At 34.0% G+C, this 18110-nt stretch overlaps 1 protein-coding gene across 1 annotated transcript in view; it reads right to left on the reverse strand.

Moving 5' to 3' along the window:
- Positions 1-10172: 10172 nt before the first annotated feature.
- The window catches only part of LOC145673393 (uncharacterized), a 475904-nt gene continuing 467966 nt past the window's right edge, over positions 10173-18110 (reverse strand). Inside the window, exon 28 of the mRNA XM_081743051.1 lies at positions 10173-10501. Coding sequence (XP_081599177.1) covers positions 10331-10501 — 171 coding nt within the window. The 3' untranslated portion in view covers positions 10173-10330. The remainder of the gene's footprint in view (positions 10502-18110) is intronic.

The following is an 18110-nucleotide window of genomic DNA, read 5'->3' on the forward strand; positions in this document are numbered from 1 at the left end:
AAAATCATTTCAAATATACTATTAGAAAGATTGACTCCCTACGCAGATGAAATTATTGGAGATTATCAGTGCGGATTTAGACGAAATCAATCAACTATCGACCAAATATTTACCATTCGTCAAACACTCGAAAAATAGTGGGAATACACTACATCAACTATTTATTGATTTTAGAAAGGCATACGACTCACTTAGGAGAGAAACATTATACAACGTTCTTACAGAATTTGGAATACCGAGAAAGCTAATTCGATTAATTAAGACATGTTTAAATGAATCCCAAGGTGAAGTCAGGGTAGGAAAATTTTTGTTCACGAGCTTTCACGTCGAAAATGGCCTGAAACAAGGAGATGTGTTGTCGCCATTATTATTTAACTTCGTTCTAGAATACGATATAAGGAAAATCAAAGATAACAACCAGCGCCTAGAGTTGAACGGTATTTACCACGTTAGGGCACATGCTGATGATGTAAATTTAATAGGGTATGATAGGAGAACAATAGAAAGAATTGCAGAGATCTTATTAAACGCTTGTAGGAACATGGGTTTAGAAGTAAATGCAGAGAAAACTAAATACATAGAAGTTCGTCGGGACCGGAATAGAGCAAATTATGGATGCGTTAAAATATTAAATAATACTTTTGATAAAATGGATAGTTTCAAATATCTAGGATCAATATTAACAGACGAAAATCATATTCACGGAGAAATTAAATGTCGACTAAAAGCAGAGAATTCGTGTTACTATTCGGTTCAAAATCTCTTGTCGTCGCGAATTCTGTCGAGGAATTTGAAGCTTAAATATACAAAAGGATAATCATGCCTGTTGTTCTGTATGGTTGCGAAACATGGTCGCTTAGTCTGAGGGAAGAACATAGGCTGAAAGTATTTGAGAACAAGATTCTGAGGCGAATATTCGGACTAAAGAGGAACGGGAATGGGGAATGGCGGAAATTTCATAACGAGGAACTACATAATTTATACGGTTTACCCAACGTTGTTAGGGTCGTCAAGTCTAGGAGGCTTAGGTGGGCGGGTCATGTAGCTAGAATGAAAGAAAGTAGAAACGCTTTAAAAGTCTTGACTTGAAGACCAATCGGAAAACGACCATTAGGAAGACCTACGCGCAGATGGGAGGACAATATTAAGATGGATCTCGCAGAGATTGAAATACAAAGTAGAAACTGGATGCAGTTAGCTAAGGATAGAAGTCAATGGAGAGCTTTTGTGAACTCGGTATTGAACCTCTGAGTTCCATAGGCCATAGAGTTAGTTAATTAGCATTTTATATAGCTTCGGTGATGAAAAAGACAATAAACTCCTATTTAACAAATCTAATTGAAGATACCTTAGTGAACCTACACTTAACTAATTTCACTACCCGTATCAGAGTTCGAAAAAGTGTTTCGAATAAATTTATGTTTTTTTCCCCTAGAATTCGATTCGGTAATTAAAATGACGAGGCACCTATATAATGTTTCAGTTTCTCCGTCTATGATAAGTGGAGAAGTGGGAGGCTACTTTCAGCATATGTAAATTTTTCAATGCAAAATATTAACTTTTTATTTCGTACTTTTTTTTCGTCTGAACTTTGTTTCTCAAGACATTTTGCAGTATGAAATAACAAACTTCACCCTATGTATACACTCATTTTATTGGACATCCATTAAAATGGACATCCGTTTAATGCTCCAAAACTATGGGTTCATACTGTAGTTGGGTCAACACTTCACTTAGATACTATTTATGTGCCTTATCCAATAGTACATGTTTCAGAATCCAAACGTAGTCACACAACATTTTTATAGAGGGATTTTGGTACGGGCACATAACTTGAAGTACTCACCAACTACCTGTATAAAAATTTTTGCGGACGTACTACAGGATTCTGAAGCTTGGATATTTGGATAGGGCACATACTAGTTCCTAAGTGAAGTGACCCGAATACGGTATGTCCGATAGTTTTGGAACTATGGAGCTTTAAATTTCATTTTTTCATGTTTTCTGCAGCCTGTAACTCCGAAAGGAAGCATTTGTGAACCCAGGTTGGTCTATACTTTTTTCTTATCTTGGTGTCAAGAATCACCCTCGAAACGTTGTCGGTGTTGTTTTGAAACATTAATCTTTCCACGGAAATAGCTCAAAGACGGTTGAAAATAAATGAACTGAACAAAAACACAAATAAGAAATGCCATGTGGCCTACCGAATGATATTATCGCGATGCCTTCCACGGTCACTCTTCATGGGGCCCAGGGTCCAACTATGAAAGTTTAAATGGAGACATGGGTCGAGTGATATCTCGTTCGATAGATCTTTAAAAGCTAAAGATCACTGCGGCAAAAGATTTTCATATAAGTCATCATTTTCAAAATGGCCCCCAGGACATGGTGCCTGTACCAGATGAAAAGTCTAGTACAACTAATATGAGAACGGTTCGAGATAAATGGACAGAACAAAAAGTGAAACAGGAAAATGGTATAAGGAACGTCGAATGATGTCTTGTTCCCCCCTAGGGCCGCCCTTCATGGGAGATTAGAGCCCAATTGAGAAATTTTAAATGGAAATATGGGTCGGGTGATATCTCGTTCGATAGATGTTTGAAAACTAAAGAGGATTGTGGCAAAAGATTTTTCATATCTGTCACCGTTTTCAAAATGGCCGCCAAGACATGGTGCCTGTATCAGAAAAAACTTCCAGTAAGAGTAATATGTAAATAATTAACATAAACTACATAATAATTAACATAATATATTATTAAAATCTTTGCTTCGCATTTAAGTTGCTTCTTTTTTCACATCAAATCACATTTTACAATACAAATGGGTGTCCTTCAAATCGAATTTCATCTTATTTTTATTAATTACAGTACCAGTCACTTGTGCACAACAATATTTCACACAAACCAATACCTATTTTAAATAAAAGTGGGATTCTGATTTGAGATTTTACTATTCATTCCTGCTTCACCCACTTACGGAGGGAGGTTGGAAAGATAATTTTCTAAGAATTAGACTTTCTCCTTTGCATTATGTCACTTTTACTTAAATCATCTTTTTCTACGTTCCATTATTGTTGAGCCGTGGAATGATAAATATCCTCTGTGATTTCCTTTACGAGTTTTATTCTGTTCATTTATCTCCAAGTATCTGATACAAATACCATGCGTTTGCGACCAACTTGAAAAAATTGACTCATCTGAAAAATCTTTTGCCACAACGCTGTTTAGTGTTTGAAGACCTATCGAACGAGGTATCATTTGACCCATGTTTCAATTTAAAATTTCGCAGCTGAGCTCTGATCCCCCATGAACGGCGGCCTTGGGGGCACCGAAATAACACCATTCGACGTGCCACATTCCATTTTCCTGTTTTATGTTTTGTACTGTTTATTTATCACTAGCCGTTTTCATATTAGTGGTACTACAACTTTTTTCTGATACAGGCAACATTCTTGGTGGCCATTTTGGAAACAGTGACCGATATAAGAATCTTTCGCCACAGTGCTCTTTAGTTTTTAAAGATCTATCGAACGAGCTATAACTCGACCCATGTTTATATTTAAAATGTTCAGGTTGGGCCCTGGACCCCCAGGAAGGGAGCTCTATTACCATTCGATGTGCCCTATCACATTTGTAATTTTAATTTTTGCTCGCTCCATCGGTTCATTTACCTTCAACCGTTTCAGAAATATTTCCGATTTGCTAATATTCCTTATTAAATGCTGTTGTGCATTGTAAATCATTGGTACTGCTACCTCTATTATAATTATTTGCTATTATTATTATTATTATTATTATTATTATTATTATTATTATTATTATTATTATTATTATTATTATTATTATTATTATTACTATTATCGGTACAATTCAACCAATACAAAATTCATTGCGTTATCACATTAAAGATATGAATAAATCAGTTATTTTCAGAACCTAATTATCATACTTTTTATTCATTCTTAGCTAAAGCAACATATGTGTTGAGTTGGAGATTACATGTGTAACATTTTATTATTTTTAATACTTTTCAGAATACAAGAATATTTGACTTTTTCATGTTTGCAAACCTCTTCCTCATATAGAAAAAATATTCTCGTACGTCCATATCGGCATTCTGTCCTTCTCGTATAGGAAGAGTAGAATACACTCCATAACCACACAGTCTTCACACTTTCATTTTTCAGTAATAGAGAAATACTAACACTAATTGTTCATTGAACTATATTTCATGAATATTTCAACTTTACAGAATCTAATAATGACATTTATTAAGAAATTATTTCTTTATTAAACTTGGGGATTAATCGTTTTTTCATATTATTCGTAGGTATGGATCTAGTAAAATTTACATTTCTTCTCCTTATGGGGTATCCAAGAATGGAATCGTTCGGAGTAAATTTGAAGTATGAAGTAATGTATTACAAAGACAATCTCTTAATAAAACGTATAACAGATATTTGTACCAGATATTTCTACAAATACCACTATCTTGTAATAGCTGTTTTGGATCTATCCCTAACACCAATTCAAGAGCAAATCATTCTTAACATTGAAAATACAATAAGAACGCCTGTTGTGTTGCAGAAACTTCATGTGAACAATTCGGAAATGTACGGAGCTTATTATAAAGAACTTTTCGGTAAGGCTAATGCATTTGTTATCATAATGGATTCCTACGGAAGTTTCGAGTGTTTTCTAATTGAACTTCAGAAATACTCTTTCTGGAATTCAAAAGCAAGATTTTTGGTAATTGTTGACTGCGATTTATGTGGCACAACAAGAGTTGAAAATTTATTACATATAGCATGGAAGCAAGCAATGATAACAAATATGCATATAATTTTAGTGAATCACACGTATCTATCTTCTTCATTAATGTTACAACACATTAATTTGATAGATTATGATCCTTTTTGTAGCATTTTCCTCCAGTTCAACATTAGCACACATTCTTTGAGAAACCTAATATTGTACAAAGATAAAACTAAAAATATGTGCCAATCTATAATAAAAGTAACATGGGGTGATGCACCTCCTTATTTAACAAGAAGCAATTCAAGAACCAAAATCTTTGCAGGTACATTCGGAGAAACGATTGAATCTCTCGCAAAATACATGAATTTCACCATTGATTCTGAGATATTTCGAACTTCTGATGTCTGGGGAGTGTATAATTCATTTAACAACACCTGGAATGGAGGAATGGGAGATATTTTGTATGGACACGCGAATGTAGCTCCTACTTGCTTCACACAAACTTTACAACGTAGCATGTTCGTAGATTTCACAATACCGATAATGATTGATCAGCTAGCTTTTGCTCTTCCACAAACCGATCTTGTACCATTATGGCAGAATTTAAAGCAACCTTTCACCTCAATTTTATGGATGATGATTGCAAGCACATTTGCTATCACTTGGATATTCTACAAAATCCTAAATTGCTTATCATGTAGAAAGATGATGCATAAATCTGACAGTTTAAATTTTCTGATGTTGTTATCAATTTTTCTCTCTATATCACTTCCGAAATTTCCAGATTCTCACAAAATGAGAATTGTTGTGTTTTCATGGTTATGTTTTACTTTGATAATTGACTCCTTGTATCGTGGGTCGTTGATTAGTTTCATGACTCGACCGAGTAGAATGGCAAAACTCAACACATTCAAAGAAATTGCTGAATCCGAAATTAAAATAAAAACTGTTCCTCTCTTCTTTGCTGCTATTGAAGAATCTTTGAACCCAGCACTGAAAACTTTATCAAGAAGAACAGAGATTTTTTCTGAAGGATTATTCAATTCCGCGTTTCACACAAATATAGGGTTTTTAATTGAAAAGAGTTACATGGAATATAGCAGAAAGACTAAATTTGTTGATGAACATGGACATCCACTTTTTTATGTAGCCAAAGAAACAATTAGCCATTTACTGAATTGTTTTGTTGTGCCCAAAGAATCTCCTTATCTACCCAGATTTAATTTTATTATTAGGCATATAACAGAAGCTGGTCTTATACACAAATGGTTCAATGACTTCATTTGGGACTCGACTCCTGTATTCCAATTCCATGAAGATCAGCATGTCGTTCTAACTTTGAGTCATCTTCAGACTGCCTTTTATATCTTAATAGTTGGAAATATTTTAGGATTAATTTCATTTTGTTGTGAAATATGTTGTAGTAAAACATTGTTGAGTTAATTGAAAATGCACAAGTTTTGGTTAATGTTATTTTATCCCAAAAGTTACGTTGAGAAAAAGCGGGTAAGGAATATGTATTGCAAGTTTGAGACATTTGTAACATAATTTTTAGCTGGGATCATAAACCTTTATTGTTGATATATACAAAGTAATACTAAGAGAAAGAGAGATGATAAGCAAATGGTAAGAGATGCATGGTAACTAATTTCTACGTGAGAGCAGGATATGAAATGGAGGCTTGTTTAGTGATTTACTAATTTCTTTCAACAGAGGAAGAGCAAAAACCAGGTATTTAACTAGTGAACTTCCATTCGCAACAAATATTCCTCTTTGTGTAAAGGGGTCGCACATTATATCTGCAATTTTATTGACGATGCAGCAAGGTGCTGTTCTCTAGGCACTTTCCTGGAGACGTGTCCTTCTCTGCTATTCAGTAAAAAGGAAAAGGACGTATGGTTACACATACTTTTATATTCTTCTAATTTGTAATATATTCTTTGTGATTGAAAATGGGATATGTACTAATTTAATTTAAACTACATTAATACATTAAGTGGAAGAATATTAAGTGTTTTCATAACATGATAATTGGTTTCAGAAAGTGTGAAAAAGAAATTAATAGTGAGGTTTGAATATATCAATTTATTTTGAATGAAAGAAGAAATTTAATAAGGGGAACGAATTAATCAATTATTATTGAACCAATAAAACAACTTAAAATCCATAACGCATTGGACTTTGGTCAAAATTATGTTGTCTTTATTACTAGTCTTGCTTAGAACTTAAAGCACTATTTGGACATTAGATCAAGGTACTCAATTTTTCAATTGATGTGCTCCATATTAGTAAAGTATGAGACTTTTTTTTTCCAAAAGCAATAGTCATCATAATTATTTAATTGAAACTATTATACACTCAGTTTTATATTTTTATGTTAACTTTCTTCACTAAAATTGGTGGCCACGGCGGCTCAGTGATAGAGCGCTTACATCAGCAGCGTTCCTGGTTCCGTCTTTGGTTAAGTAAGTTTTTGGTGGACAATACGATGCGCGTCGGTTTTCTCTGAGTACTCTGGTTTCCTCCCACTTTCTCAATCCACCAATCTTTCCATCAGCATTTGCTTTAATCATCGTCTCCCTTAGCATAAAGCGGGACGTTAAACTGAATGATTTCATTTTCAGTTTCTTTCTGTAAAATTACTGTTGTACTTTCGTTAGAATTTTCAACTGGAAACTACCTGTATTCACCACGTCACTACTATTTATACTACTAAAAAGTAACAGGCTGTAATTGGTTGCAAGTTATATCGATAAATTTGCCTGAAGTGTAATTGTAGTAAAAGGAATTTCAATGATAGTTGTTTCCTATTCAATTAATTTTACCTGATTTAATAAGTACAGACACGGTTTATGTAAATAATTGGTTTTACATCTTTAAAAATATAAGAACTACGGTTTATGTTTTATACAAAAAAATCTTATAACTATTAGAAACTAAGGCGTTACCTGGTAATAACATGTACGATTCATTGATATGGCATCATTTTCGTCTGCCATTTATGAGGTGTGTTAGAAACTTAATGAGATCAGCAACCTTGTCCATGAATTGGCAAAATTGCTGCCTTCAGCTTTACATAGCAGTTATCTCAATCCATAATGACTCACCTTCAGTCCAAACTTACACTTTGTTCAGTTCCTACATGGTTTTAAAAGCATTTGAAGTGAAGTTGTATTTGTGAAGGGCGTTGCGAAAATGGAAGAAAAAGTTTGACCAATGTTGTGCCACAAATTATGTATAAAGCTTATCTAAGCAGCTATTGTGATTTATGATAAGTTACAAATGGGTTATGAACATTAAATATTCAGAGCACAATCCATTTTTAGAGACCTCATAACATGTGGAATATATCTCTACGGAAAGACCTTCAAAGTCAAAAACAATGGATAACAATGTGTTAAGAATGAACTCTCTTCTGATATCAGATCGTCGGTTGTCGACGAGACTATAGTGACTTACATTTGAACTTGTTCATAATCTATCTAATATTAGCACAGGCCTCTGACACGAGAAAATTGTGTGCCAAGATGTCTGTGCAAAATAATCTCATTCTAAGCCTGCAAAATAGATTAAAATTACGTTGAAAATGCTGATTACTCTAATGGAATAGTATCAGTAAATAGTTGTTAACAACATATATATGATCTTGCGTACCGTAGTCACTAACGCTCTCGCCTTTGGTACTAGCAGTCCCGGGTCCAATTCCCAATAAGGGCACTCGGTCGGAACGGAATAAAAGCTTCTTTAGGGCAGTCATGTTGAGTGAGGTTTTACCTGAGTTTTCCTCATTCACCCCCGCAAGCTCCGGGATGGTACCTAACATAAAGTGGTTAAAGAGCGCTTCTTTCTTCCACTTTCTCCGGTAGTATGATTGTAGTTAAACATTATGCCTCTTACATGACGACCTTGAAAGGACATACCTGCCGAATGCTCAGAAATGTAATTCTTAATCCTAATTCTAAAGAACAACATGTATTATTAGGTACATGTTTTCATCGCATTTGTTACTAATATATGTGGTATTACAGTATTCTGTTTGTCACAAAGTAAATGTACAGAATGGATCTCTAAAGTATGTACAAATTATAGCAGATATTTCTGCTACGAATAACAAAAATAAGGTTGATATAAATGTATAATTGACCCATTATTCAGGAGACGTACAGGATGTTCTAGAGTAGCTTGCAGAATGAGAGTATGCATCAAGGTCACCATTCAGACAGTGATTATTTTCAACAATTCCTTTAGTAATGTTGTGCCTAGTGTTGGACCAGATACCTCTTCCTCCAGAGAGGCGTAATGTAATTTCCGAATTAGAAGTAATTAACTGTTGATCTTCGTAATCGTTTCTATCATCTCACCTTTCCTTATCGTCGGTTATGATACAACATATCAATGCATCTTTCACGTTTACCAACGATTTATACACCTCAAATATCACTCCATTTTGGAGATTTATAGGATAAACACAAGCTACGTAGAGGAAGAAATGTGAAATAGTTTGATGAATGATATATCTCATTCACCTAGAAATTAAGTCACAAGGGGAAATGGTGTAATATAGTTTCATTCAAATTTATATTACTTCTATTTTTTCTTACCTAATTTTTATAACTTCTTAGTACAAATGATTTAATCCACGATGAAAAGTTCTGAATGAATTATAAAAACGTAATATGGATTTCATATATCATCAACCAATGAACCAACAATTATCTTTTCTTTTTTTTCTTTAAAAAAAAAGGAAAACTTAATGGGAAAATATTGAAATTTTTCGACTTTTAATTTAAACAACGACGGTATGTAGGTTTAAAAGGTGAACATCTTTACTTATGAAAACTGTGTGGCATAATTGAATTTTGATCCTCGTATAACAAAACAACAAGGATACTTATTAATACTATAAAGTAAATTTCGCACTTGTAAGTATTGAATTAACATTTAGAAATGTATTCTATTAATACCTAATGCGCAATTTACATACGTGCCATTTCAAAACCATAACGTTATAAGTAACAGTTTGCTCAAGATTGCGATAAGTTTACAAAGGACAACTACATAGAAGAGAGAGAAAACTAAGGAGAATAGTTATTTATAATCGTATGTTTCTTAAGAAACTTGTAGGTTCTATCAGCTCCAAACTTCGTTTTTTGTAAACAAAATTTATACGCTTTTGAAATTTTGATCTTTAATCATTAAATAATAACATAATGTAAATACTGAAAAAAAGAAATCCTTGTAGTAATAGAAATATAATATCACTATTTATATTTTCTCGGTGGTTCAATGTGAATTTGTATTGAATGTTTAGTTATTAGAAGAAAATGAGAGATTCGTATACGCTGTAAAGTTATTACAAGCGTATTTCCAGTAATACCAATTGGTTGAACATTTAAAAATAAATGATACTCTGTCTGCTTTTTATTCTTTATTCAAACTCACTTTTAACTACAAAGTCGAATAGTAAAACCCCATTTTTTTGGATTAGCATTAGTTTGAAGATATCGCTTATGTTTACTATTTACAAATATAAATCAATTAGCAGCAGGCTTTGTAAATGACGTGTACAAGCTTTAACTCGCAGCATAGCCAACCGAATAAGATCCATCATATTCTAAAATAGCAGCCACTCCTACATCACACGCTGTGCTGGTAGCCAATGGAGCGTCATAGAATTCTCCGAAGTCACTGCTACTCTTGTCTCCACTTCCAACAACAACCGTCATGGGTTGTTCATATTCGGTCTGCAAATTCAAATAAATTCACTTTTTAATCTACAATCTAGATAGCATAGCTTGATTTCTAATTACCTGTATGGTAACATATAATAAAAAATGTTGGTGTATATTGTTACCAGTTAATCAGACAAAAATTTAAATTTCCACTCATACACAATAATATATATATATATATATATATATATATATATATATATATATATATATATATATATATATATATATATATATATATATATATATATATATATATATAGTTTTTAGTAAGTATAATAAAATGATGAGTAATGTAATCATAATATCTTAAATACAGTACAAACATTAATGTGTCTATCTTCAACAATGTTTGAAGTGAACAGGTAATATACACATCTTGTTTATAATACAGAAATATGCAGAAATATGGGAAACTCTTATTTCTAATAGTACGCAATCAACCTACTAGGAGTCGCTACCTGCACTACTTGTCTCATGCCAATAGATGTAGGCAATTTGCCTATTTCAAACTACCTTTACGAATTAATTAATGCTTCAACTCTTTTGTTTCAATTTATATAGTTGAAATTGGACAAAGATGATATTGAGTATATTGTTTATTATTAGGACAAGTAAAGAATTTTATTTTCTAATTAGCCATGATTTTAGCCTATAATGTAAAGAGGGCCTAAGATGTAAGCAATACAACTTGTAATAGCTAGCGCTAAAACCCAATGTGATTGGTGAAAAATAACTAAATAATAAAAACTCTTTTCTACTTTCTATAATAATGATTTTTATTTGTTAGAGAAACATGTACTGTCTATTCTAAAAAGAATGACAGCATTGATATGTTTGTTTTGAGAAGTCCAACTTGAACTATCTTTGGAAACAGTAAACCGAAGATACCAAGTTCAACAAACCCAAGCCAAACTTTGCAGTCGGGAAAAATTGTGTAGACATATTTCCTTCTTTTAAGATATGTTGAAGATATGTTGAACTGTTATTATGTGAAGAAAAAGTAACATTCATTGAAACAACATTTTAAATCTATTTTAAAATGGGATAAAATTCAACATTTTCAAACGAATTTACTATGAATATCCACAGCCTAGCGAAGTATTGCCACTTGAAGCTACAAGTCATATGATTGAGACAAATGGGAACGATGACGGTAATATTACTTCTAGCAAAGCGGATATCTCAAAATATAATAAAAGTCAAGACCACAGATTTGCTGCTGCAAATAATTACAAGGAAATACAATGCTTTCTCTGTAATAAGTATTTCTTCAGCCAAAGAGGTTTAGCCATTCATAGTACAAAGAGTCACCATGACGTTTCCAGGAGCAAACAATCAGCCGTTAAACTGAAACAAAATGCTGTCAACTACTTATTAACTTATAATTTTAATGACATGAATTCCAAGGAATCACAGACTAAACTATGTGACCTGCTGGTATATTAAAAAGAAAAATTCCAATCCTCCGTCAAGCTCCGAGAGGAACAAGATTGTTATTGGCAGATTCCTTATATAAATTGATTCGAAAAAGAACAATTACTAATGACTTTGATTCCTGGATAGAACTTTTGCTCTTTCCCTATGGAGTTCTGTGTATCCCTCCACTTTCTGAAAAAGTTACCAATCTTGCAACATGGGTTAAGCTAAGAGTTAAAAGTTGGTGGGAATATCGCAGAGAAGCTCTATTAGACCTTCAAACCAAAACGTACAAACCTAGCCAGTTACCAAGAAATAAATATTTCAACTTCAAGGGTATTAAGCACAAATTGTCGTATGAAGATATTCGTGGACCAGTGAGGCTATTAACTTTGGAACATGTTATGACGATCCGAGATTCATCATTGTTAGAGAGAATCATCCTAATCACTCTCATTCTTTAGGTATCCTAATCACTGAAGCTCCCAGAGACCAGTACTCCAGTAACCAACGTCTCGACTGATGAATTTATTAAGGCATTAAAATCTTTCCCCTCCGGATCAGCAGGAGGAATGGATAATCTCAGGCCATCGATATTAAAAGATCTCATTCTTAGTCAGAAATGTGAATCAAAGGATCGTGTAGTCAACTGTACATGTGATTTATTACACCTAAAAATATCTGGAAATATACCCATCCCTCTGAAACCTATTTTCTTGCGTCTTTCCATGCCTCAAGTCAATCAACTGGGACTCTGCTACAGTGAGAAGTCGAATTGGACACTGATTCGGATGTACAAGATTGTATCGTCAATTGGTCTAATTTTTGGGGGTCTGCTTCTCCGGCCAACGAGAAAAGAAATCTTCAATCAACCTGGGCGAACCCATAGGAAATCATCATGTTTCCTCACCATTACTTTCAACTTATAAGATCGAAGACAAGGCCAAATTCCTCGCTGTTTCTTTCCCCCGTAACGGCGCATGGCTTCATGCTTTATCGCCATCTAAGCAATGAACGTTTTCGTATAGCTACAGCTCTGCGGTTAGCAGATATTTGCGAACCAAACCGTTGTCGTGCTTGGAATGCTCTTGTCGATAAAAGAGGCTTACATGGCTTATCATGCAAGAGCAGAGCAGGTAGAAAACCACGGCATTCAAGTGTGAACGATATCATTTTGAGAGCTCAAACATCTACAGGTGTCTCATCTGTGTGAGAACCAAACGGATGAAGTCGTTCAGGTGGAAAGAGACCAGACGGAATGACATTAGTGCCTTGGACGAAAGAGAAAGCTCTAGTTTGGGACTTCACCTGCACCGATACTTACACTCCCTCCAATCTTCCACATTCGTCATCACGCTCAGATCTCGTAGCTCTCGACAAAACGAATAAATACTGTATATTAATATCGTTCGTAAATATTGGTTTGTTCCAATTTCCATAGTCAAGTGGTACTTGGGGTCAAGAGGGAGTAATTTTATCAATGTAATCGGCCATCGTGTAACACTTATATTGGAAGATAAACGATCTACATCATTCCTGATTCAACGTATCAGTATCGCCGTACAGCAGGGGAACGTTTCAGTAATTTTGGGTACGTTACCCACTGGTAAATAATTAGAGATCTATCTCATATAAAGAACCTCATAATTATTCAGAAAAAATTCTATGTTTTAATTATTATATTATTATTTAGTGTAATGCATGGAAAGTTTGAACAGACAATAAGAATAAAAATTACAAATTATGAATTCTTTATCAGACATTTTAAACCGTTGTTTGTCAATAATGTATTAATAACTAAAAATTGTAACTAAATTTTATTGTTAAGTAATCCAAAATTGAATGATATGGAGATTGTACTAAAAATTGCTAGAAATGTCTTGTAATCCATGTTCATTGAAATAAGTAATAATTTAGCATTTTAAAACTATGTATAAATGTGACCACACACTGTTTTCACCTACGTCTTGATGTGTAAAAGGAGATTCCCAATGGAAGGGAAATAAACAAACATAGTTCATCCATAGTTGAATGAAAAATACGTAAAAGAGAAAAAAACAGCATTTGGAATGAATGTGAATATCATTATCTTGGTTTTCAGTTATATTTCTTTAGAACGAGTTCAGCAGGGGTGTTGATATCTCAGTGATCTGATGCTTGTCCGATCCCGTGCTCTTCACACCATTTTCTCACTTGGTGTGTGCCTGGCAGGACTAAGTGTATTTTCTTTCTTCCACTCGCCCTGCTTCGTCAAGTAGAGTGTTTTCTAGTATCAAATAACTAGTCTTTCCTATATATTCTCATCATTATCTAATTATGTGTGAAGTACAACTTTACGTTCTAAGTTTTACATATCAGTTATTACAGTAAATACTTTAGGTTTTTCATTTCATGACGTAGTTAATAAGCCTAGTACATTAGTCTTGTACGAATTGATTTGCAATCTTCTACCTGATCAACTTAGTATTGAGTTTGATTATAGTCGTACTGATATCTTAAATTCATATTCCATACGCTTTCAAAACAAGTTCCGTTTGGTGTGAATACAAAGATCACTTATTCCGATGGTCTTGGCACATACAACATTTTAAAGGACTCTGGAAGTTCCAGTGTTATGAGCGTTCGTCACATTTAGTACCGACAGAGTTGAAAGGAGGCAAGTAAAAGTTGAGTTCTTTCTGACTTACCAAATCATTTACTGATGTAATGTAAGAAGTGTAGTATTCTACGCCATATCAGCTTCATTGTTCAGTGAACCTATATCCACTTTCATACTTTGGTACTTTGAAGAAAGTTGAAACTTTACCTGACGTTCATTCGTTTACCATGTTTCCCGTATTAAAGAGAAACATGATGCAACTTTACGGGAGAACATTCCATTTCAAGCTGTACCTTCTGGTACTACTTTCCCAAGGCAATAAGTGTAAATGAATCTGATTGTCAACATGCTGTTCCCTAAAATAGTTCCGCAGCTGCTCCTATCTCCAGTTTTCCCGCTACCGGTCTCCCAGAGAACCCTCACCTTCACTACAGGATCTCCAAGTAATTCATCCGCTTCTCCTATTATTGCGACGATTGCTTCGGGTCTCCCACAGCAGAGTCTTTCTGTTCCAGCATTTCAAACTCGGAAGATGAAATGTTACCTGTAATCGCCCTAAGTACTAGAGCGTTAGCAATCATCGGTGATTCCCACAAGGAAGTGAGTGCTTCTATCGATATGGATTATCACTCTACAGACATATTAGCTCAGTTTATATCTACTTGATAAGACACGTCGAAAGGCTGATATCATTCTTCGCCTCTTGATAAATCCAGTTGAGCACATAAACTTTAGAAAAGTAAAAGTGTTCCAGTGAAGAATAGTTTGTGTCTGTTTCACAAAGTCACGAGCAGATCCCCATCCAGTTGAAACTAGTGCTCAGGCAAAGTACATATCTTACACCTAGGACAAGTGAACACATCACCTCCCTGTATAGTATGGCGATGTGTGGGAGAGTTGCCATCCGTCTTTGCTTTCTCAAGTGCATTGTGGTATTTCCTTGCGTACCATTGTTTAGTTTATTTTTCTTTAGGTTACCATTAACTATGCATGCAACGCGTACAGCCATTATTAACGCGTATAGCTTTTTAAATCTTAACAAGCAAAAATCACTAGTCGATTACATCATCAAATCATTTCTGAATATAATTTTCGTTGCGAGAATCCTATAGTGAAGACTTATCTTTTCTCAGGAGTTGCTTGCGGGAAGCCAATCCTTCCAAAACTGGTTCTGGAACAATTATCGTCTTAACCAATTTTTCCTAAATGCCCTTCAAGTAGCATTATCACAGACAATGACAAAAATGTTAATATTTGGATTTTATATTTGCCATCTAGAAATAATATATGTTCTGATTCCAACTCCTATTGCATCTATCATCCATGGAGTTACATTCTTGTGCCTGAAATTTGGTTTGTGTAGGAGATTGCAATGCAGAGTTAGACTATAGATTCAAGTTTTCGTTACAACACTTCTGCATTGTGCCAATTGTGTCAGGACTAACCTACTTGACCTTTGGAGTGGTTATAAGGCTAACATCCAATGCCACATGTCTGCCTTCTTCACATTAATTAATTTTTTGCGCTCTATAGGTGTTTTCCTATGTGTTTTTCTGATCATTGTGCCGTAGTTAGCACCGTTGATTTCACCAACCAGAAATACATAAATTCATCCTTTTTTGGTCATTCAATAACAGTATTCTAATGACGAGGGTTTTCAGTTCCACATTACCAATAGTAGAGCGATTTATTGCACTTTAAATATAAAACCAAAGTTTATTTTCTTAGTGATTATCTGATATTATACTGCCTTTTCGATCCATTTCAAAGCAGCACAGAAAAGACAAGTCCTCTCACCCTAATCAACCTTATAACTATTACTACAAATAATTATATGCCTACTACAACGAACTCGCCCAAGGGGCGTATTTACTACCTCGTATTATGAAAATTAAGCACTTCTACTTACTTTGCATCGGAAAAAAAGTAACGCTTTTCTTTTACGAGAGGCAAGACAACGATAGTCCAACGTGAATTTTCCTCTTTGCATAGTTATTTGTGAAAGGCGAAGAGATACAGAACACCTTATTTCCATGAAAATTGTTTCTAACGGTGAAGTTCACCAGATTGATCTGTATTCCCAGCTCTGTATAGCGAATAGCAGCACCTATATTTCCCAATCTGTGCCAAGGTAGCATTAATTCTCCAAATTGCTTGTTTCGGTAACTGCCCTCTGATTTCAGTTATTGTATATAATGGGATTTCCTTGAAAAAAAAACTGGATTCTTTATGGGAAGCCACTCGTATTTCATGCCTTGATAATCCACTTTTATTTCATTTGATGGTTTCAGATTATTGGTAAGCGTTCTTTGAGTTTCTCCATAAATTTCCTGGACTGTAATTGGTTGGGTTGCCATTTTCTTCTGTCTACAGGGGCCGTAGCATTAAGTTCGAAAGATAATTATTAATTACCTTTGGATGAATTGTTGCATTTCCCCAAACACTATTCGCCACCATCTTTGTATTAAGAATCGATTTTCATAACGCGAAGCGACCTAAGCTCGCTTACAAAAGGAAGCGCTCAACCACGTTCCTTTATATTTACATTGAGAGGTTAACATTTAATCTAAAACAATGTGAAATCTTAATAAATGTTTAATATTATCAAGCCTGTTTCAACATGAAATCGGTAATATTATAACTTTTATAAAATATTAAAAATGTCTACACGAGTTGTTTGGGAATCTACAAGTATTTGTATATTTAATATGTTGCCTCTACTAGAAGTAAATTACGGTGCACTGAAAGAGATTCTCTTTATAATTACTACCAAAGGAAGGTAAAAATTGGTTAATATCTACATAAAGGAATGTTTTACCATTTACCGCTCTTTGCACTAATACAAATACTGAAGTACAATAAATTGTTTGTATTACTGTGCAAGAAGATATTCTGTAATAATAATAATAATAAACGAGAATGACGGATTCCAATTTAGAATTTTCAATTCAAATGTACTCTTGTAAGTGAAAACTTCCTTATACCAGGTTGAAACTTTCAACATTACAATTACAAGTAATATTATTGCGTTTTAGTTTTAGACTTTGATATATGAACTGTAGATTTCTTATTTTCTTGCTGTACCTTTCATGCCCAACATGTGTTCTAGCTGTTTCAACTAAACGAGAAATTTGGAAATTTAATACGTCTAAGTAAACTAACACATCATATTTATGATGTCACTTCAAACAATGCTGCTTAATTCAGAAGAAAGCACATTTTGATGAAAATTGTACTGATATAATAAACTAGAACACTCGATAACATATCACGTTTCGATGTAAATAGTAACTAAAATGGATACTTATCACGTTATTCGATAGCAAATATTACAAATTCCAAATCTCAATTTGAAACCGTTGGTGACCACTTAAACTAATCTAAGACACTTTTTGAACCAAAAAATACTAAAATGAACAAATACACCCATTAATATGTGAACTCACTAGTAGTTATATCGTTAATGTTCACATCCTTGGCGCTGAAGATCCAGGTTTAATTTCCAGTGGTTCAAATCCTTATTCAAACTATATATTCTCGTCTCTTATAGTCTCTGTGCTAAAATATAAGCTAAATATTAATCCAACGAAAAGCAGATTAACG

Source organism: Thermobia domestica, chromosome 16 (genome assembly GCF_964235325.1).
Source record: "Thermobia domestica chromosome 16, izTheDome1.hap1.1, whole genome shotgun sequence".
NCBI classification, from domain to species: Eukaryota; Metazoa; Arthropoda; class Insecta; order Zygentoma; family Lepismatidae; genus Thermobia; species Thermobia domestica.